Genomic DNA, 23992 nt, shown 5'->3' with positions numbered 1-23992 from the left:
AAAAAAATAGAGGTGATGCATGCTAATTAACTCTTTCAACGATTTTTGGTTTGATCAAAGTATCTCTTATAGTTTTTGAGATAGGTTGATTAAATTGACATAATAAGTTTATTATATTTGCTGCTACGGAACCCTTTGTGCGCGAGCCCGACTCGCACTTGGCCGGTTTTTTTAATAAAACTTTTTAGCTGGTATTCTTAGGTAACCTTGAAACTTGAAATAGGTAATTTAGTTTTAATATTTCTTCAGAACTTGTGACACGTTACTTGATTGAAAAGGAAACATTTGAGATTATCATCCAAAGGCGCTTCATCTCAGCACTTGCCAAATGTTGGTCTCGAAGCGCAGCCGCTGCGCGCTGTTAGGGTAAAAAGATTATGAGACATTTAGAGGCTCCTGAGCAATATATTTGACGATTTGTAGTACTATTTAATAGTCTATACAAATAAAGACATTTTGACTTTGACTTTGATTAAAGATACCGCTTCCATCGTTACCATAGTCTCTCCTTGACATCCTGCAAACGCAACCCCGTCGATGCAAACTGCACCGTCCGCCTTCCCAATTAAGTGCAAAACTGCTCGCTGCAAACGCCAGGCGCAGCAGCCTGGCAATTAAGATTGCATGTCACTTCAAATTTGGTTAGAGTCAGTCCAATTTATCGGTCGGTTTGTGAGGCATCGTATTTGGAGCCTAATTCTGGGAACATGTCTCGAGACGCTCCTTTGAGACTGAGTTGGTTAAGTTTGGATTTGATACGTCCTGAAGTGGCTAATGTAGAGCCTAGTTTACTGAAATTTGACTGAGTTAACTGAAATTTAGTGGATTAATCAGTAAGTAAATTCTAAGATCTAAGTTTATCCTCGCACACTCAAATCAGTTTCTAGTCGCTTAATTATACATATAGTAGCCCTAGTTTCTGTAATGACAGTTTAACTTTCCCCCGGGACAAGCTTGACCTTCACTGGTTGGGTTTTTATTGGTCAAGCTGTAGAATGTAGATCCTGGCTACACAGGAGTTGCAGCGGTGGGAACGAGAGGTGGGAATAGTCCCGTATGTAGCGTAGTTTGCAAAATAAGTGGATTAATGGTAAATTCTAAGTTTTAAATTTATCTTAGTTTTAGTAATTAATAGTTTCTAATAGCCTAATCATCATCATTTCCGCCACAAGACGTCCATTGCTGAACAAAGGCCTCCCTCAATGATTTCCAGATTGCCCGATTAGTAGCGGCCTGCATCCAGCGCCTTCCTGCTACCTTTATGAGGTCAGAATCAAATGGTTAAATTCGTCTTTACAAAAGGTTAGATCCGTAAACGAACTAAAGTCGCTGACATAGCCCGACGGATTAGCAAGCTGAAGTGGCAATGGGCAGGGCACATAGTACGCAGAACTGACGGCCGATGGGGCAGCAAGGTTCTGGAATGGAGGCCGCGTACCGGAAAACGCAGCGTGAGACGTCCACCTACAAGGTGGACCGACGCCATCGTAAAGCTGGACGCAGGCCGCTACCAATCGATCAACGTGGATAGCATTAGGGGAGGCCTATGTTCAGCAGTGGACTTCCTATGGCTGAAATTATGAAAGGTTACCTAACTCTATTCTGTATCTTATTTAACCTTAACGGCGAGAAAGTCTCAAAGAACGTTGTTATAACAAATCCTAATTATTTAGGATTTGTTATAGATATAGTTATGATAGTCGTTATCGTCTACAATAAGATTTAGCTCGTGGAGCTCAGGATTACACAGATTGTGTTATTCAACGTTTCATCTTAGTTTCATGGAGGGCCGGAAGTTACGCATGTAGCAGGAAATTGCTCGGCAGGACAGGGTTGGATTTGGGAACATCGAATGGACAAAAAAGCTGTAGTTTATTTACACCTGCTTTTTGAGCGTATCGGGACTAGTGTTGAAAATGACCAAAGCGGCTGAATTTGACTGATCGTCATTTACGGTCAAATTGGTCAAAAAAAAATAAACTGTCAAAAACGGTCAATTTCGGTCAATTTGATTTCAGTAATAGTTTTTAAACCCATATCGACACATATTACTCAATGTACTTATGTACTAGAATGTACGTAAGAATATGTGCCGTCTTTTTTATTACGCTGATTCTGCTCCACACTGCTGGAGCCTATAATATCGTCATATTGTTTGTTTCAACATACAATGTCACTATTTTATGTAAAACTAGCGGCCGCCCGCGACTTCGTACGCGTGGACCTCGTTTTACTCCATTAGGGGTGGAGTTTCGTAAAATCCGCTCTTAGCATCTATAGCGCATACATTTTAAATTTCAACTCTCTTACTTTAAACACATAGGACTTTCATAATATAAACTTCCAACCCTCCTTTTATCTCTTTAGCCCCCGTAGTTGATTTCTAATGATACATTTTCAGTATATGTACCACCACCACCATTTCAGCCATAGGACGTCCACTGCTGAACATAGGCCTCCCCCAATGCTTTCCATGTTGATCGATTGGAAGCGGCCTGCGTCCAGCGCTTCCCTGCTACCTTTACGATGTCGTCGGGCCACCTTGTAGGTGGAAGTCCCACGCTACGTTTTCCGGTGCGCGGCCTCCATTCCAGAACCATTCTGTCCCATCGGCCATTAGTTCTGCGTACTATGTGCCCTGCCCATTGCCACTTCAGCTTGCTAATACGTCGGGCTATGTCAGCGACTTTGGTTCGTTTACGGATCTCATTTCTGATTCGATCTCGCAAAGAAACACCAAGCATAGCCCTCTCTATAGCACGCTGTGCTACTGAGCTTCTGTATATAAGGCCTATAGTGAGAGGCCACGTTTCCGAGCTATGGCTCGGTATCTTATCACTGGTAACACACATTGGTTATACACTCTAGTCTTCAGGCATTGAGGTATTTTGGACGAAAAGATGTTGCGTAGTTTCCCGAACGCTGCCCAGCCGAGTTGGATTCGACGATTGACCTCCTTCTCGAAATTGGACCCACCTAGCTGGATCGTTTGTCCAAGGTAGACATACCTACTTGTCGACAATCTGGAGAATAATTGAGNACCCTATTTTTTTCCAAAATAAAATTTAGCCTATGTTACTCGTGAGTTATGTAGCTTTCGAATGGTGAAAGAATTTTTAAAATCGGTCCATTAGTTTTTGAGCCTATCCATTACAACTAAACAAACAAACAAACAAACAAACAAACAAACAAACAAACAAAGTTTTCCTCTTTATAATATTAGTGTAGATGTAAAATCATCAAACTTCTAACGCTCGTAACTCAGTTCAGACTGAGTTTAGAGGTATACATGTCATAGTAAGTTTGGTTTATTACACTATTTTGTAATCAAAAAACAAGGGTTGGTCGATGGCCGCGCGAAAAAAAAGACGCCACTTTCCATACAAAAACTGGCATTGCCATTTAATTTTGAAGCGACGCCGTCGTCAGTACAACTGTAACAGCCTGAATACGCACCTGTTACTCATGCTACTTTGAGCAGTTTTAAACTTAGGTTATTATCATATTTCATGTTTCGTCGGTCGGAAGGACTACAGAGGTGCTCTGCGTAGTCATTGTGAACTTTTAAATTGTTTTTATTTAATGCGATGTGTATTAACTTATGTGATTTGCTTTTATAGTGTAACTTTTTAAAAAAAGTGATTTAATACATTGTCAAATCATAGAACGAATGGTACTCGTAGCTAGCTAGGTGTTACCCTTGAAAACTTTACTTAACACCGGATTAAAAATATGAACTTATTACCTACCTATATTCCTTTCTTATAAAAACTATGTAGTATATTCCTTACTTGTTTTTAGGAAGGGTCATAGATTAAAAAATATAGTAGGGTATTTAATAATGTATTTCTAATATTTACAAAAAACATTTACATAGTAAATTAACTTATTCAAAAATGTAATTCAGAATCATTAAAGTAGCTATTTACAGTAATAATAAATAATAAAAACCTTGGAAAAACATGGTCATTTCAAGAGTTTTTACATGACTGGTATAAAAAGATGTTTGACCAGACATCAGTGGACAAGATATTTTAAATCCAAGTTCATAGAATAGCCTCAAACGGGACGAAAATCTGTCTTAAACTTTCTACAAAGTTCAAATCTTTGATGATGATGAAGCCTTTTGACGGGTGATGATGATGGAGCCTCAATACTGGTTCTACTTCTTCACCAGCGGTAGTTGTATGAAGCCCTGCCGCCGTAGTCCTTCATGCCTCCCATGCGGCTGTAGGTGCCTTCCAGGCCGAAGTCTCCATTCTTGCCTACGGGCCAGCGACCGCCGCCGGCTGCGGTCCACTGTGGAAACCATAATAGTAAGTTAAAAGTCATAAAAGTGCTTTTACTAGCACTAACTACTAACCCTACCACTGCTTCGGGACAGTAAATGGGCAGTGGAAGATGTAGCGCTAAACTTAGTCACCTTTTCGTTTGAGGTTTGATGTTGATGGCCTTTTGGAAAATGTGATAGTGAATGAAATTAAGCTGCCTTTGTGGTCTGGTAAGACCACCTGACTCCTTTCCTAGACCCAGAGGTCCTGGATTCCCAGCGAGGGCATTTTTTTCTGCTCTATTTGTTTAGTGGTAGGACTTGTTCTTAGTCCGCCTACCTAGCTACCACCATCTACTAAAGTCTGTCGTCATGACAATAATATTTACAGTGTTGATATGTTTCGGCAGTTAGAGGTAAGATAGCCAGTTCTTCAGTGGTTGGGGATTCCATGAGAAACTTGATTTCACAGTCGGCTTGACATCAGGTGAGATGCAGGCCAAAGATATCAGCGTTGCAGTTGAATGTACCTACTCGTAAGTTGACTGGTAACAGTTACAATAATCAGTCTATGCTAATATTATAAATGCGAAAGTAACTCTGTCTGTCTGTATGTCTGTCTTTCACGCCTAAACCACTGAACCGATTTTGATGAAATTTGGCATAGAGATAGTTTGAGTCCCGGGAAAGGAAATAGGATAGTTTTTATCCCGGTTTTTGAAACAGGGACGCGCGCGATAAAGTTTTTCTGTGACAGACAAGATACCACGCGGGCGAAGCCGCAGGCGGAAAGCTAGTGTTCTAATATGTTACTAACCGAGGTGGGTCCATGGACCTGCTTGTTGATGTCGAAGGAGGCCTGTGCGTGGTCGTCGCGCCACTTGAGCGCGCCGCCGAGCGCGCTGGAGTCGCCGTAGGGCCCGAGCGTGCGCGTGCCGAACGCCTGCGCGTCCATCTTGCCGCGCGCGTCGTCGAAGATGTTGTGCTCGTAGCCCGCTTTGCCCTGGACATAAATAAATAAATAAAATAAATAAATCTTTGGACAATTTCACACATCGCCAGCTAGCCCCAAAGTAAGCAACTTAATGCTTGTGTTATGGGTGCTAGCTTAACGGATATACTACTTATATACTTTTTTTTTTAAATACATACATATTATACATAGTAACACCCAGACCCGTCACAGAAATTAAAATTCATCATTTCAATTTCTGCCCGGCCGGGAATCGAACCTGGGACCTCTTGGCATAGTAGCACGTTCTGAACCACTACACCAAATTAAGTTAAGTTAAATTGTTTTTAATTACTTAAATGTTATTCTGAGCTTTGTTACATTTTGTTTGAATAGTGTAATTGGTACCACCGTTCTATTCATGAATAAATAAATAAATAAATAAGGTTCACAGAGATGCTAACTCTAATCATGAACATTCGTAGGCAGCTTTGCCCGGGACATACGGTTCACCTTAAACTGGTAACTCATAAAGTAATCATCAACATACAGGCTTCATTCTGAGGCTGCGAAAAAGCATTCTGCCAAATTATACGAATCAGGTCTCCCAAACCCGTCTGACCAGTGTGAAGAGTGTGGGCCGAATCCTCAATTTACCTCTGGTTTCCTACAGTGACTACTGCTACAGCTGATCATGATGATGAAAAATCAGTTATAAGTTTCAATTTTATTAATACCCTTTCTCTCTAGAAAAGGGATAGCTGAATGAAAGTCATCAAAGTAAAAGTAAAGGCACAAGAGAGATGAGAAAAGGGCCCAGAAAAGGCGAATACTTACAAATAGACCAGCGTCGTTGGAGCCAACGGTTCCGAACACTCGTCCGTTGTCCATCTTGTGGGCAGCAGTGAGGTCGCCGGTCTTGGGGTCGATGCTGACGTCTCTACGGACCCTAGGGAGAGCTACGTAGTGCGGTACTAGATACTCGTCACTATAAAAAATATTAATCAGTATTAATTTGATCCCATATTGCTTCAAAAGAACAAGACAAGAAAACAAGCAGTCAAAGTTCATTTTGTAGAATTTCTGAAGTAGTTAAGCTTAATTTATTTAACTCCAAAAAGCAATAAGAAACAAGATCATGAAGATGACTAACCTGGACAATACGTGTTCACTCGCAGGTTCTGGGATTGCACTGAAATTAAAAAGAAAGGTTAAAATAAAAGTAAAAAAAGACACAGCTACAGAATAGAGAAAATAGAAGTTGTGAACTTTGACGATTTTTGCTTATGTGAAGCAGCAAATCGAACGCAAAGCGTTGAATAGAGCTCTGTGATTGGCTCCTGTCACCCTGTGCGTCCACGCGCACTGTGAGACCTCATAGTAATGTTTGTGAATACGGGCGCTAGTCTAATGATAATTATAGTAAGTTACCTGAATATACTGGTATCATCGTCCTGGATGAAGTACTCCTGGGCAGAAGCCACCATCAGGCAAGCGGCGAATACGATAAGTTTCATTTTTATCTACAATAAAGAAATTATTAATTAATTCAAGTTATTACTTGAAAGCGATAAAATATTGTTTATGATTATTACCGATTTTATTATAATTTGATTAATCACGAATGAGGTAGGAACGAAAGCTTGTCAAACTAAAATCTATTTTCAATCGTTTGTAAAATGCATTTACTATAACAAATGAACGTCTATTTTGAGAATGCCTTAGGGAAGCGTTATTAAGACCAGTGTTATTAGTGGCCAAGAAACTGTATACCTACATGATAAATTTTACCTTATGTAAAACTGTAAAATAGCTCAGAAATATATTTACACGTTATTATTAACTGATATTCGCCTTACTATTAATGTATAATAGAGCAGAACATGCTTACTATACATAGAGATGTCGGAGGCACAAATTATAAGGAAAAAGATAATTTTGTAATTTGAACTATCNAAATAAAATCATTAAATTATTATTTCATTATCCGTACCTCACATCCACTTCCAAGATTTATAGCGAAACACAAATTATGAACATTAAAAAATTATTTATGTATTATACCTGCCTGCTCATACGCAACGTATTGAATAAAACCATCCATACGTCGCTCACTCTGATGACGCGGTCAGAACAGGTTCCGAAGCGCACGCGCCGTCGCGCTAGCTATTTGGTTCTACCCAAGATACGCACAAATTACGGCAAGCGAATGCTTAACTTTGAGGGAGCACAGTTGTTTAATAAACTACCCGCATCAATAAAAAGCATTGACTCCCTAAATATTTTTAAAAAGAAACTTGCCCTACATATTCATGACGTTGTAGAATGAGCCTTACTTATTAAATTTAATGTCTAAAACTAATATTTACAATTTAGAAAATTATATTTAATTTTGTTTTGAACTTATATTATACTGATTTACTTTTTATCGCCAATCAGATGGTATAATTTGCTAAAGCCAATGCTTTTTATAAAACATATCGGTGCGAACGATTCAAATGTAAATTATACTTAGTTTAATTTTGTTCTCAAGTAAGTGACAATTATGTTTTTATTGAGAAATAAAGAATCTTTAAACCTTTTCAATCCGATATCAACATCTTCGGTTCTAATCCCAGGTGTAGCGAAAAAAACCAAAGTTAATCACTATTCTGACTCACAATAATTGAAATGAAAAGTGAAACGTTATAAAAACATAAGTGCTTTATCTACACTTGCGTACATACCTGATAGTTGTGTTAAACAAAAACTAAAGTTCTTTACTCTCCAACGAGTTGAAATCAAATGATACCAAATCCAGTCTCCTATATGATTTTATACTATTCCTGGACGCTATCGGGGATTCCTTCTTTACCAAAAAGATTAGTGTAAAAGCGATCTTATACACTCCGAAGAAAAGATCACTGCATATTAGTTCTTATTGCAGGTACAATAGAGTTGATATTGTAATGAATATGAGGTAAGTGATTCCCCTAACACGTTCAGTTAAATGATAAGGCGTTTACTCTCGTGAAATTGTTATCAATGTGCTGCTTTAATTATCTTTATGACTAGAGGTTAGTGGTCAGAGATTTGGACTTCCTCAAAATAGAAGTTCTGGGTTTGATTCCCAGGAGGAGCACAAAAAATTACTAAGTGTATTAGGTTACAATTACACCGCGCCTCTCCTAATCCACTTCCAATACCTGTTACTAATGATAACGGTATTTTATTAATACAGATTTATTGACGACTATCAAATCTGTAAAAAGTCTGATGTGTACATTTAGCTTTTAGCTTTTGCCCGCGGGGCGCAGCGTCCAGCAGGGATTTCGTATTTTACAGTAAGACCAAATCGTAGGCTTCCCCATTTCAAAATCGAAGATAATCTGGATACTAACTAATATCCGATGTTCTTTCCTAGGTACCTATACATATGTGCACTTTTTAAATAAATAATTTAAAAGAAACACCTGTTTTCATATACATTAAACCGTTCGTACTGCACGTACTCGTGTAGTTTACATAATTATTTATTCCATTTAGTCATAATTTATTCTGACAGTATGTAACTCATTCATTTGGCTTAATTTTAATTAATAAATCTTTAATGCAAACGTACACATCATAAATGTTTTGCATACCACAATAAGAATATCACACGGTAGGTTCATCATCATCATTTTAGCCATAGGACGTCCACTGCTGAACATAGGCCTCCCCCAATGACTTCCACATCGCACGGTTGGTAGCGGCCTGCATCTAGCGCCTTCCTGCTACCTTTATCAGGTCATTGGTCCACCTTGTGGGTGGACGTCTCACGCTGCGTTTTCTGATAGAATGTTTCTAATTTAAATAGCTTTCTTCAGGGCAAGACTTTTCCACCAACGCGGACGAGATGAGATGTGCGGCAAAGCTGACAGGCTATTTTCACCAAAGCGGAGCGCAGAAGAGATCTTTCAAATTACTTAGACGTTTTGAGCTTACGTCAGTCGTGCGTTTGCAAGAGCGCACACGTGATAGTTGGAATTTTTATTTCAACGCATTTTTCACTCAATATTCCGTGTGTGGTCCTACAAATGGATGACAAATGTTCTGCTCAAAACGCCTAATTTGAAAGAGCTCTAACGGGACTAAAAAAATAAGCTAATGTAATTTTTTATGCATGACAAGGCAGGTATTTAACTGCAATCGCAACTGGTGTTAAGTGAGATCATCATCATCATCATCATCATATCAGCCATAGGACGTCCACTGCTGAACATAGGCCTCCCCCAATGCTTTCCATGTTACCCCGTTGGTAGCGGCCTGCGTCCAGCGCTTTCCTGCTAGTAGGTACGTGTTAAGTGAGATGCAGTCCAGTTATGCTCTGGCCTGTAAGTGCCTATTCACTCTCGCTTTTAAAAGTTTAATTGCTCTACTGTTCATTATTCTATTGTGCAAGTTACGAGCAGGAAAACGAAAAAGGCTTATCAAAATGTATTAAAGTCAGCGTTTCCAGGAATATGGGAAGCGGCGCAAAGTTTGACGCAGGATTCCCCTGGGATGTTAGTTGTTAAAACTAATAATAGGTCCCTAGGCACCATTAATATTAATTTACTAATAGGAAAAGCAATTTTCACAAAGACCAGTCCTGCGCCGCTCGCATCCAGGCACCTCCCGCGACCTTCACCAGATCGTCGGTCCACCTAGTCTTTGTGGAAATCCTTGGGGGAGGCCTTTGTCCAGCAGTGGACGTCTTTCGGCTGAAACGAATGAACGAAAGCAATTTCATACATATTGAAGTTTTTTATAGAGAATTTCCGGAAACATTATTATTTTTATATTTCAGCGCTATTTCAGGAACGACAATTTACCGATTTTACACATTAAACCCATACCATTGTCGTCTAAAACATCGATATGATTTTATTACAGCGTGCATCTTAGCCCAGCTGGTGAATTAAGTCATGGGTAGGGAACCCCGCCTAAAGGTGGCCAAAACCCAATGTCTGTATTCCTGATCACTGAACATCTTATTCTTGAAAAATAGCATAATAAGCAACTGATAACAAATCAAAACAAACTTATACTAACCACATGTTTATTATTAATTGCACACTGATAACACGGGAGTGAACGCCTTATCACGGAAATTGCACGTACAAGGGGATTCACTAAGACCTCAGAATAACTACACTGCAATATCAACCACAATAACTTGTGATACGACTCAATTTATAACTGATTACTTTTCTGGACTCTACACGCAATTGGTTCAACAGAATCTTTATTTGTTAATGTGAAAGGATTCCCCGTTAATGTCCAGGAATGATATAAAAACATACGGGAGACTGAGTTTAATATCATTCGACTTACAAACTCACAAGAGAGCACAAATTAATCAGGTATGTAGGTATAACTTCTTAAATGTTGAAATGGTTACAAGTTTTAATTGGTTATTATCAACATTGATTACGTTATTTTTATTTTAACTATCTGGTTTAATTAAACCACCCGGACAAACTGTGTGCAAAACCCACTTGAGAATCAAATCTAGAGCTCTCTTACTTTCCATCAAAGTTTTCTAGATTTTATTGTGCCTACTGACATTCTGGAGTGCCAATATGGTTTGTCAAATACCTGCCTTGTTATGCATAAAAAAAAATTTAAAAAAATTACGGTGGATCTAATAAAGCACCTTGTGGCACTCCAAAATTTCTGCTAATATTATTGATAATAACTCGTTATTATGATGTAATAATTAATTATTTTCTTATTCTTCTAGACACAATGCAAGTCATCATCTTCTCCGCCTTACTGATGGTCGCTGCTGCGCAAGAGTTCTACGTACCACCGTACGCTCAAGATACAGGGTAATTATATTAGCTAGTTACATCAGCCTACAAAAGTTACAAAAAGTAGCCGCTGGGGCAGAAAAGTTCTCGAATGGCGATCACGGGCCGGAAGACGTAGTGTGGGAAGGCCCCCCACTAGATGGACCGACGGTCTGGTGAGGGTCGCGAGAGGTGCCTGGATGCGGGCGCAGGACCGGTCGTTGTGGAAATCCTTGGGGGAACGAATAAAAGTTCACCGAATCAGAATTCTATGGGACCCAATTGGAATTTCTTGAAACTGCTGCCAATAACTTCTAAATACTTATTTACATGATTTTGTACTATTTTTTTTAGTATAATTTTAACCTTTTCTTTTTCTTTCCAGTTATCTCCTTGAAGAACCAATGTATAATGATGAACACGCATTTACCAGGTAAGAAACTTCTCAGTCACATTCTCTTCTTCTTATTTTTCTTGCATTTTATAAGTAGGTTATTTTCATCTTCTGAAGTTTTGTTTATTTAATTAGCAAAGTTCATTTTTTATTACATTGCACATAAAATAGGCGAAGTTATGATAGTCTCTCCCAGTCATCCTCTGAACATCCTTCCTTTAGAGTTCTTACTGTGCTCAAAAAGTTAAAATTGGCTAATAACAACTTGTACCTACCTAGTTCTATTTAGACTACTTTTCAAGCTCCTGAAATTGAAACTAACAACAAATTATCTTTGTTTACAGTGACGGGGAAACAGAACCGTTATTCGGAGTGCACCCCAGGTTCCGTAGAGAAGTTAGCATCGACCCAAAGACTGGAGATCTCACTGCTGACCACAAGATGGACAACGGACGCGTGTTCGGAACTGTTGGCTCCAACGATGCTGGCTTATTTGTAAGTATTTAATTTCCACCTGTCTTATTACCAGGCAATGTCCTGCTGTTCTGGTAAGGAACCAGGAAATAAACTACATTCTAGGATGTCTAAAAAGAGGGTCTACCTAAATACTACAGTTCCATTTGTATCCTGAAGTCATGCTCCATCTTAGACCGATATTCTCCTTTACCATCAGGAGAGAATGTGGATTCAGGAAACAAAAGTCTAGCAAGTACCTTTGGCTTTCTCCCCTATGCCTTGAGTAGGTACCTATTATAGCTTTTAAATCTTTCCTCATTCATAAGAGAGAAAGGGTAAAATGATCAATTTAAAACTGTTACTGTAATTGTTAATACCTACTTTACAAGTTGGCGGCATTCTTTTTCTTGATCTTAGGTCATATTTAGGCGAATAAAGTCTCTATCTTCACAGTAGAGTTAGCATCTGAAAGTGAACTGTAAGTCCAGGGCAAAGCTGGCTACCGAATGTTCATTATAAGAGTTAGCAGCTGTGTGAATATGAACCTTATGTCCAGGGCAAAGCGGGCTACGAGCACAACATCTTCGACGACGCGCGCGGCAAGATGGACGCGCAGGCGTTCGGCACGCGCACGCTCGGGCCCTACGGCGACTCCAGCGCGCTCGGCGGCGCGCTCAAGTGGCGCGACGACCACGCGCAGGCCTCCTTCGACATCAACAAGCAGGTCCATGGACCCACCTCGGTTAGTACCACATCTTAGGGCAACTAAACTAGTAACTTCAATCAAATGAATCCCACTGTTATGGCAACTACTGTACCTTTCAATCAAATGACTGCCACTGCTGAACAAAAGCCCCTCAAGGATAAACAATTACCAGTCCTGCACCGCCCGCACCCAGGCACTTCCCGCGACCTTCACAAGATCGTCGGTCCACCAAGAGAGGCCCTAGCTCTTACCAGTCAACTTACATAATGTTTTTATCACAATGGGAAAGCTTTTGGCCTGCATCTCACCATCACTCTTTCAAGAGTGACTATCAGGCCCAAAGTTGAAGCTGAATTCTCAAACACTTAAGAGCTTCCCATTAACTGCCGAAACATAAATGTTGTAAACATTCTTGTTATGGCGACAGACTGAGGTAACATGGAGGAAGCAAGACAGACGGACTTAGATTAGAATAACCAGCAACTAAACCTAGCAGAAAATGTTGTCCCCACTGGAAATCGAACTTGGGACCTTTGGGTCTGAGACAGATGGTCTGGTATTCTAAACGAGGTTTAGACCATAATAATGATCATGCGTATTATAATTAAAAGGATAAGTAAAAATAAGTATATATTTGTCGTATACTTGGTGATTATTATCCTAAGTCCTCCTAGCTAACTACCACCATCTTACCCATTTCTATCAAACTCCAATAACATCTTTAATTTACTTACCATTTTCGCTTCCACAGTGGACCGCAGCCGGCGGCGGCCATTGGCCCGTAGGCAAGAATGGAGACTTCGGCCTGGAAGGCACCTACAGCCGCATGGCAGGCATGAATGACTACGGCGGCAGGGCTGTTTACAACTACCGCTGGTGAATGAAGCAATAGTATTGAGGCTGTTGTAATATCCATGTAAAGCGCCATCTAGTAGTCGATTGAAAAAGTAGTGTTGAGAGCCATCTTTAGTCTCTAATTTGCAAGGAAAGCGCCATCTAGTAGTCTATTAAAAAAGTAATATTGAGAGCCAGCTTTGGTCATTTAATTTACAAGGAAAGCGCCATCTAGTAATCTATTGAAAAAGTAGTATTGAGAGCCATCTTTAGTCGTCTAATTTGCATGGAAAGCGCCATCTATTGGTAATAATTGGTGTATAAACACACTTCTCACTGAATCCTTCATTGTTTCCGGCAAAACCCAGAGATGGCGCGATGGCGTAATTTTCCGAATTTTGATTTTCATGATAAAAAAAATATATTTATACTTACTATACTTTAGCGTTATAATTCTGTCCATTTATTATACTTACAAATTACAATGCATTTACAACTAGATAAGTAAGTAATTTTTCAGAGAACTGAATTTTGTAAATAATGTATTTTATTTGTAAATATTAGAAATTAATAAAAATTGGTTTTAGATAATACATTTTCTTTTTATTCCCTATTTAATCCTTCGTTTGAGACTGGACTTTAGACTATATTTCATGGGCAAAGAACAAAACACCGTACCTATTTATTCAATCCTTTATTTCCTCCATGCCGCATACACTATTTACAATACAAAACTATATTTAGTCATAATGTAAAACAGTAATATTCTTTGCGAAAACAATGGCTGACGAAATTATAATACACGACAGAAATCTAATTGAACGTGGCGAAAATAAAAAACCACATGCATTGTTTAGAATTCCCAGATTCAATTAGATACTAGTCGCAATTGTACAGTATGCAATAAAAGTCTGTCGTTTAAAAAGCATGCTCAGGCAGACTAATCATATAGCATTGAATTAGAGTGCACATTACCAGATGTTAGAAAACATTCTCGACACTTTTGATGCAGACTGTACAATAGATTTTAAACAGTTGAATATAAATTTTAATAGTCTCAGATTAAAATGACGTTCACAATTTAAGATGTTGATTTTGGATTATCTTGTGAAATTAAATTTTAAAAGCGCTGCAAAAATAAATGACTACAGAAGTATTATTCTGTTTTAGTTGGACTATAGTGATATTGCAATAGCACCAGTGCAATTAATCAGTATTCTGAAAGTTAGTTTGCAATAATATGGATCCATAGAGTGACAGTAAGCAGATTTACAATAAGTACCATGTTGTATACATTTTTATTGCAAAATACTACCGATTACAACTAAAGAACATAAAAAAGCCACAGTGGTTACGTTTGATGTGCCATCCATATCACATAGTAATATTCTAAAGCTAATTAAAGATTATCCAGAATCAACATCTTATATTTCTTTTATTTTGCTGGACGATACATTGAAACTCGAAAACACACGTTGAAGGCATTTTCCAAAACGCGCAAAAAATATACCGAAGCAAAATAAACACTACAAAATAAAACGTAAAATAAAGTTGTGTATAATATCGTTAACATAATAAAATCGAAATAAATATTGCCTCCTTAACTGCCTACGTAAACTAACTAAAAAAAACTAAACTTAAAATTTACTCCGTAATTTTAGCGTAACCCCAGGTTTTTAACTAAAACTTTTAATATTTACCAAATTAAAAACTAAAAATAAAATAATATACAAAAAACTAAACATTTACACGCTCGCAGCGAAGGCATTTTTAGTCAGAGTTTAAAATATTCCTAAAAGGAATAGAAAAGAAACTAAATACTATAAAAATGTATTTTCATTTACAAATGTCTATTACACTTGAATGAAACTACACTTAAACCTATGTTTGTACTATATTTCTTCTTTTTATGCAAAGGACCCATAATTTTAAAATGTTGCACCGGTAAATAAAATGACACCTAAAATAAATCCTAATTTTATAAAATATTTTTTCAAGCATTTTGTTGGTGGCAAGGAAAATAATTTTTAAATGCAGAATAAGTTGAAATGTAGTACTAAGTTATTTTATGAATGGCACTTATGTAATTCTATTTTATTTGGTCACAATAATAAAATCATAATATAAAAACCTCGCAAGACACACATAAACACGCACAAAATGCTATAAATATAATTTATACTAAAAGAAACTTAATTATTAACTATTATACTCTGTTAAATAATTGACATAATATGAATTCTGATAGAAATATAATTACAAAAACAAAATAACTTGCAAATAACACTGAAGAAAAATATTTTTCTCATATTATATCAATCATTACAAAATGACAATTTTAAAACTAAGAAAATATACTCTAAAGGCTTACAGCTAAATCACACATTATTTTTTATTTACACACATTAAAATTACTCATATAAAAACTTCGATCAATATCAAATTGACAATAATTTCCAATTTCACGTGAAAATGTATTTTATATTGTATTTAGTGACCTCTTAATAATACATAAGCGTAATTGAAAGATGTTGGTGCACTGCACCGGGAAATAAATAACGTGTAGGTATACATACTATACAGGGTGGAAACGTTAAGTGATCTCACTCGATTATTTCTAAACTATACAAGATATCCAAAAACTGATTACTGATCCTGAAAGTGCTTTATGAGCTCTATCCAACGGTACCAATAATAGGTTACCAAATAAACTGTATCTATCCGAAAATTCAATGTTTCCGGCTTCTATACATTTAGTAAAACCACATAATATTAAAAACTATACAAGATATCCAAAAACTGGTTACTGATCCTGAAAGTGCTTTACGAGCTCTATCCAACGGTACCAATAATAGGTTACAAAATAAACTGGATCTATCCGAAAATTCATTTTTCCAGCTTCCATACATTTAGTACTGCCACAGTCATGGCACTCATGTCTTGATAATATTATAGCAAGTAAAGCCTAAAACCAATGTTTTTCATGAATAATTTTAAATAAGAATGCAATTTGGAGTTCAATGTAAGTGTTTATTATTGAATAAAAAAAATAACACTTCTAACATTGTGTGGCTGGCATACATTTAGTATGGAGCCTGAAAACATTGAATTTTCGGATGGATCCAGTTAATTCTGTAACCTATTACTGATACCGTTTGAAAGAGCTCGTGAAGCACATTTAGGATCAATAACCAGTTTTTCGATATCTTGTATAGTTTAGAAATAATCGAGTGAGATCACTTATCGTTTCCACCCTGTATAGGTACCGTATTTTAAAGACACGAATCACTGTTGATCCATTCTGGAATAAAATTACAAGTATAGATCGTTTCATCCCCCACCAATTTTTGGTCGAGGGAAGAGCGGGGTGCGGGGAGTTTGATCCGAGCAATCAGAGCGTCATTATTGTAGTGTGCGTGTGCACTCATGGATAATTTAGCGTGTACCGATAACACTCAAACATTAGCGGAAGAATGGTAGGGCGTGTCTTCGTGGATGAAACGATGTATATAGCGCCTAAGGCACAGTTTTCACTAAGGTGGAGCGGAGCAGAGATGTGTTGTCAATAACCAATCAGATTTAATTATTCAGGAAACCAGGAAAACACTTCTCCGCTCTGCTCCGCCTCGGTGGAAACCGGGCCTTACTCGACGCAAAGACTCATGGCAGGCGGGGCCATAAGTAATTTTTGAAACAGTTGTGTAACGTCACCCATAACCAGTGTGTGTGAAAAAAAAGTGATATGCACTGTTTTACTATTACACCGCCTGTAACGAGTCTTTACGCCGACTATAACTGAGGTTTATGCGGTAGTGAAGCATTACGGGAGGGGTTACATAACAGAGCTGTCACGATCTGACGTCTCACTGACGTTTGACGTAATAAAACACACCCCTCCACACTGCTCCACTACAGCAAAAATCTACTCAGCTATGCGTTATACCTGTAAATTACTTTTATACATTTCAAATGGGTGGTAGGTATAATGAGTAGTTTTACTTTTTTATCCACAAGAAGCTCTTGGCCTGCAGCTGATCGAAAGTGATGATCAAGGGGCATAGTGTACGTCAAACGCATTCGATATAGACTGCGTGAAAAAGTGACATTAAATGTATGACGGATTGTACAGCGCCCCTAGCGGAAACTTTCAAGAACTAAAGTCTTCATATTTTTTAACGCGATATCGAGTGCTGATTTGACGTAAACTCACACTAAGCCCCCAGGACGAATGTGGAAGCGAGCTTCATACGGACATCTCAACTCAACCAGAATCCGCTTAAATGGCAATGCCAGATTTTGTATGGAAGGTGGCGTCTTTTTTTTTTCGCGCGGCCATCGACCAAACTTTGTTTTTCGATTACAAAATAGTGTAATAAATCAAACTTACTATTACATGTATACCTCTAAACTCAGTCTGAACTGAGTTACGAGCGTTATAAGTTTGATGATTTACATACTAGATTTGCTTTTTGCGCGCAAGTTTTGTAAGAAATTGCAACAAAATATTGCGCTATTTTTTTATTGCGCTGATTCTGCTCCACACTGATGTCTGGGGCGTTTAATGGATGGTATTGTTTGTTTACACATAAAATGTCACTATTTTGTTGCANGTAAGAAATTGCAACAAAATATTGCGCTATTTTTTTATTGCGCTGATTCTGCTCCACACTGATGTCTGGGGCGTTTAATGGATGGTATTGTTTGTTTACACATAAAATGTCACTATTTTGTTGCAATTTCTTACAAAACTTGCGCGCAAAAAGCAAATCTAGTATGTAAATCATCAAACTTCTAACGCTCGTAACTCAGTTCAGACTGAGTTTAGAGGTATACATGTCATAGTAAGTTTGGTTTATTACACTATTTTGTAATCAAAAAACAAGGTTTGGTCGATGGCCGCGCGAAAAAAAAGACGCCAATTTCCGGCATTGTCTTTTAACATCTAATACATCAGAAATGGATCGGAGTTCTTGGCTGTAGGTAAGTGTTGTAACTTAAAAGTTAAGGGATCGAGGTTTGAGGGCCGTCTTCCTCAAGTACTGGTGAGCAAGCACTGTCAATTCAAGTTGGTCTTGAGTCTTGCCACACGCGAAAATCTCCCATTTATCGTCCTTGTCACCCTGAAATATTACCACAATATTGTGTCAAATTCGCATTAGGAAGTTTGAGGTCAAACAATTTTTACAATTTATACTTCTTTTTGGAGTTTTAGTGATCTTTCTTTCATTTAACTTCTTAGCAATTTCTTAATAATTGGGTCCTAAAACTAATGGCAATGAGTACGACTGTTGTAAGGAGTGTAATTATTCTTTTTTTTTATGGACCTTGTATAAACTAAACTAAAATATATTTTTATACAAAACAAAAACAATTGCTTAACACCGTTTGAGCGAGCGAATGTTTTGTCATGTTGCTCTGATGAGAGACAGAACAGTGAATTATACAGTGAATTATTACTGTTATGTATATTGTTTTAGTTTTTAGTCATGTATAGTATTCATTTCTTGTTTATTCAGTGGCGTAGCTTGGGGGGGGCAGGGGGGGCCATGGCCCCGGGCGGCATATGAAAGGGGGCGGCGGATAAGAAAAAAAATATTAGCACGAAAAAAACATTAACAACAGCACGAAGAGTACATTTTTAATCTATTTTTTTAAGTAATAGTAACAAAAATATTTAAGGAGCTTACTTACCCCTCTAAAACTTGCGCCACAGATAATCTTTCGTGATTTCTCTTGTTACAAACCGAAATAAAAAAGTGGTTTGTAAATAGTTAAAGCCATATCTAAGCTACTTTTAAAACCGTGTATTTATTATATTCTGCAAGTTCGAAATTCAAAATTAGCTAAAATGGTAACTTTTAGCAGTAATTAAATCTGTAACTTGCTGCAAATATCTAATGAATTCAAACAAATTATTTTACAAAATAGCTTTGATACATATTATACATTTTTCAAACCACTTTTTTTAATTTCGGTCTATAACAAAAGTAATCAAGAAAAAATATGGTGGCGCTGGTTAGCTAGGGTACAACCCTTAATAATATTAAGCACATATGTTATTCCTTCTAAGTTCAATGAGCACTATATACAGGGTGGAAACGATAAGTGATCTCACTCGATTATTTCTAAACTATACAAGATATCAAAAAACTAGTTACTGACCCTGAAAGTGCTTCATAAGCTCTATCAAACGGTATTAATAATAGGTTACAGAATAAACTAGATCTATCCGAAAATTCAATGTTTCCAGCTTCCATACATTTGGTAAAGTCACATTATTTTAAAAACTACACATGATATCGTAAAACTGATTACTGGTTCTAAAAGTGCTTCACAAGCTCTATCCAATGGTATCAATATTAGGTTACAGAATAAACTTGATGTATCCAAAAATTCAATGTTTCCTTCTTTCATGCATTTGGTACTACTACCACAGTCATGACACTCATCTCTTGACAATATTATAGCAAGTAAAGCCTAAAACCAATGTTATCCATGAATAATTTTAAACAAGAATACAATTCATGAGTTTATTTGTAGAGTTTATTATTCAATAAAAAAAACAAAATTCCTACGGGAACGGGAATTAGCGAGAAAAAACATTTGTATGAAAAAATCTAAGCCACGTAAGATAGACGCTTAAAATTTGGCATGCAGGTACCTTAGTAAACTTAAAGCTTAGTTACAACAGGATATTGCAAAATTCCCACGGGAACTGGAATTAGCGGGAAATTCCTTTTGTATGACTGACTTACTGACATACCCACGCACAGCCTAAACGGCTAAACGTAGGCACTTGAAATTTATAAGGGACGTAGCTTAGGTACCGTAGAGGTGCACTAAGAAAGGAATTCCCGAAATTCCCCCAGGAACAGGAATTACCGGGAAAATCCTTTTGTATGAAAAATCTAAACCGCTTAAGTTAGGCATGCAGGTCCCTTAGTAAACTTAAAGCTTAGTTACAACAGGATATTGCAAAATTCCCACGGGAACGGGAGATAGCGGGAAAAACATTTGTATGAAAAAATCTAAACCGCGTAAGATAGATGAAGGGGGTAAAACGGGAACCACGCGTACGAAGTCGCGGGCGGCCGCTAGTAATTAAAATAAAGGGCGGCGGATTTCCGGATGGCCCCGGGCGGCGAAAAGCCACGCTACGCCACTGTGTTTATTACACACATTTATATGCCTTGTGTGTCCATAGTATAATTTTCTTGCTATGTTATAATATTCTGTGGTAATACTAACCAATAAGAAAGACACCGGTTTCTCTTCAACATCTTCCTCGAACTTGATGGAGCGCACTGCTGACTTCTTGATGACTACCATCTCGTCGGAGGTCCGCTTCACCTATAAGACATTTTGTGTAATCGTCTACTAGTTTGTTTCATTTTATATGCAAATATAGGCTTTCTTAATACTCGTGATAGTGAGATAAGCCTTTGATCTACACTGTTCAGTCCCATTTATTGTTCTAGTACTTATGTTTCTATTTTTTTTAGTTTTTTTTTTATACATAACAAAGCAGATATTTGGCCACAATCGATGCAGTCTAGGATGGTACATATCTGCCCTGTAAGTGCCTATTCACTCTCGCCTTCAAAAGGCTATTGTTATTTAAAAAAGCCAAGTCAAGCTCAATTTGAGAAATTGAGATTATTGACTTGAGCGTGCTCATCTTCTAATCAAAAATTATTTTTTCATACTAAATTCATTCTTTTGTACAAGATAAGCACGCTACAGCTAAAAATCTCAATTACTAAACTAGCCCATAGTAGTAACTTATTTTGTTTTATTGCATGTTATTTCGATCATTTCTTTTAAATTCATTCAACAAGTTTAGTGTTCAAAAAATGAGGTGAAAGTTCTGCCAAGTTTATGAGTGAATAATGTTGAATAAGGACATGGAATTCATTTTCAAAACATAATACGGTATGTTATCAGTGTGTAGTTAATTTGATTTAAGATCCACTATCCTTGGGATAGAAAGGACTAAAATCCGTTTCATTTTATCATTAGTAGTGAGTTATTATCTACGTTTAATTTCTCTAAAATGCAGTCGCCAAAGATCAGTCAGTATTACACGGTACAGTCGCTAACAGATCAGAATTAACATTTTCATTTCAAATTCGAACCTACTGCAACGAAATAAGATGCTACATTGTTAAGCTTGATCTGCTGTCGCCGGCACAAGCCGTCAAGTTATCCATCCCTAATTACTAAAAGCTACCAGGAACGCAAATCTGTGGATCTAATATCAATTACAATAATAATGCAGAACTTTCCCTATGAAAGGTTAAGGCAGCAAGAAAAAATAAACCAAAGTATACTGTGAAAATACATTTATTGAAATAAAAAATGACATTGGATCAACTTTTGGACAGTGGATTGGATCACAAGCAATATTGACAGTGACACTATACTAACTCAAAATAAAAAGTAAAAAAAACACAATTTGTAAAATACAAAATGTTACCATAATACAACTATAGGGCCTACCACTACAGAATAAATTAAAACAATTTATATAAATCATAAATAGTAACAAAAAACAATCACTTCAACAAGTTTAAATAAATAAGTTTTAAAAATAAGAAAATATGTAGATTCAACACTGGTCTGTCAATATTGTGATAGGATAGGACATCGGAAGGACGAAGGCAAAGAAAGGAATTTGGGGCAGGATAATGTCATTTATTTATTTCAAATAAAGTATAAATTAAGTATAGCTGCCGATTTGTATAAAAATGTTAAAAATTTAACAAAAAAATGATCGAAATAAATAACTTCACAACCGTTGCGACAGCAAACGAAATTTTTAATGTACGAAAAGTGGGTCTTTATATTATTACTACTTCCACAAATATTATGTAAAAATTTACAAGAATGTTGTAAAACCAAAGGTGAATATCGATGCGTTCGCATAAGAATACAATAAAGAAAACACAACTATTTCTTCAGATTATTTAACGTATTTTATGACACAACACCCAGTGTATTTGACAATTTATTTATGGAAGTGCTAACAATATAACACGTTTTAACCAAAGTTCGACGTAACCCACTTTCCTTGTCATAAAATGTTATACTTTAATGCAAATTACAAAGCAAAATACTATTATTAATAGACTTTCTAAATAAATAAATACAGGGGTAGGATAGGTGGCCTAACACAGGGATTCGTTAGTTCCTACCTAGGTTTCAACATTTTTGGCTCAGAGGAATTTAGTCCTTACAGCCACATTTTAAAATACTGCAAGCGAAGTTATCTCCGTGCCTTCTATATTTTTAGTCGCAAATCAATCTACCACAAACTGATCAATGTGCTGAGACTATTTGACACCATCTATACTAATATTATAAAGGCGAAAGTAACTGTCTGTCTGTCTCTCCTTCACGCCTAAACCACTGAGTCAATTTTGATAAAATTTGGCATAGAGGTAGTTTGAGTCCCGGGAAAGGACGTAGGATAGTTTTTATCCCGGTTTTTGAAACGGGAACGCGCGTGATACAGTTTTTCTGTGACAGACAAAATTCCACGCGGGCGAAGCCGCGGGCGGAAAGCTAGTTCCCCAATAATTCGAAATCACAACTTTTTTAAAAAGACACTTCGTTCTGGTCTTAAAAAGTAATTTTAAATTACCTGTAAATTAATGATTTTTGGTTGATTTGCAAGGAATAAAATTCAAAATGCTTTGAGAAATTAATCATTTTGTGGCAGATACATCTGCAGATGACCCTACTTGTTTTTTGTTACTACGCCGAACAAGTATTTAAATCTAAAACCCTATTTAATACTTGAAATCCTTAAAAAAGACGAAATCCTAACTAATAACACTAAAACAATTTGGTGCATGGTAAACTTGAGGTATACTTTTTGCATTAAATTAACTAAATTAAATTTTAAAAACTAAACTTCACCAATATATTAATTAAATTCACAACGATATTCATTTGATGAAAATTTCATCTTTGGTTACTTACGACCTAATCTCGTTTTACGTTAAAATTAGTTTTAGTTTGGTGCTCTTATAAATACTATGAAATGCTAAAATTAAAAACGCGAATTAATATTACTTTTATGTTATATCCAAATTTTTTGTAAATTCATTCGAGAAATTATACGAAAATCACGAAAAAAATTAACACGATATTAAAATTATAATTGCGTCGTCGCGTCGCCAACATACCTATTACTAAAACTTATCAAAAACGTTCAATTTCTTTCATTTCAAAATATTTTAGTGTTTATTATGTGTTATTTTAGTTTATTTACAAAACGCAATAAAGTTTTTAGTTTTCAATTAATTGAAAATTAGTATTAGTTTTCATTTATTTGAAAATTAGTTTTAGTTTTCATTTATTTTATCATTTAGTTTTAGTTAAGTACGATAAGCTTCACTAAATTAACTCTTAGTTAACATTGTACCATAAACAATTTAAAAAAAAATCCTACACACATTATGGTCATTCCCCATACCCAGTTCCGAATATAAAATAATCGTTCGGATAAATTTCTTCATTTTGATTAGTTTTCTCCATTTGCCACCACTGGTTTTCTTTGTCTACATATTCATTAGGTTTG

The 23992-nt window shown here is 36.7% G+C and overlaps 3 protein-coding genes across 4 annotated transcripts in view; 1 reads left to right on the top strand and 2 right to left on the bottom strand.

Moving 5' to 3' along the window:
- Positions 1–3876: 3876 nt before the first annotated feature.
- LOC114358478 (gloverin-like) lies at positions 3877–8038 on the bottom strand. Its single transcript, XM_028312451.1, has 6 exons — positions 7949–8038; positions 6654–6745; positions 6376–6414; positions 6060–6210; positions 5088–5273; positions 3877–4299 (listed from the first exon to the last, which is right to left on the bottom strand). Exons 2-6 carry the CDS (start codon positions 6737–6739, stop codon positions 4171–4173), a joined length of 591 nt encoding a protein of 196 aa, XP_028168252.1. The 5' UTR covers positions 6740–6745; positions 7949–8038; the 3' UTR covers positions 3877–4170.
- A 2473-nt stretch (positions 8039–10511) lies between these two features.
- On the top strand, positions 10512–13657 carry LOC114358477 (gloverin). 2 transcript variants are annotated; one of them, XM_028312449.1, is made up of 6 exons: positions 10512–10588; positions 10969–11056; positions 11403–11450; positions 11756–11906; positions 12424–12609; positions 13325–13657. In XM_028312449.1, the coding sequence occupies exons 2-6, from the start codon at positions 10974–10976 to the stop codon at positions 13451–13453; spliced, it is 597 nt and encodes a 198-aa protein (XP_028168250.1). In that variant the 5' UTR covers positions 10512–10588; positions 10969–10973; the 3' UTR covers positions 13454–13657. The 2 variants fall into 2 exon arrangements, with proteins under 2 accessions (XP_028168250.1, XP_028168251.1); XM_028312450.1 differs by lacking the exon at positions 10512–10588 and having other exon boundaries at positions 10957–11056.
- A 4672-nt stretch (positions 13658–18329) lies between these two features.
- The window catches only part of Myb (proto-oncogene like protein Myb), a 62341-nt gene continuing 56678 nt past the window's right edge, over positions 18330–23992 (bottom strand). The window contains exons 16-17 of the mRNA XM_028312452.1: positions 20656–20757; positions 18330–18527 (exon numbers count right to left, since the gene is read on the bottom strand). Of these exons, the coding sequence (XP_028168253.1) occupies positions 18402–18527; positions 20656–20757 (228 nt within the window). The 3' untranslated portion in view covers positions 18330–18401. The remainder of the gene's footprint in view (positions 18528–20655; positions 20758–23992) is intronic.

This window comes from Ostrinia furnacalis, unplaced genomic scaffold (assembly GCF_004193835.3).
Source record: "Ostrinia furnacalis isolate ACB-3 unplaced genomic scaffold, ASM419383v2 OfSCF3961, whole genome shotgun sequence".
In the NCBI taxonomy this organism is placed as follows: domain Eukaryota; kingdom Metazoa; phylum Arthropoda; class Insecta; order Lepidoptera; family Crambidae; genus Ostrinia; species Ostrinia furnacalis.
The sequence above is the reverse complement of the archived record's forward strand: the minus strand, read 5'-3'. Positions and strand labels throughout refer to the sequence as shown.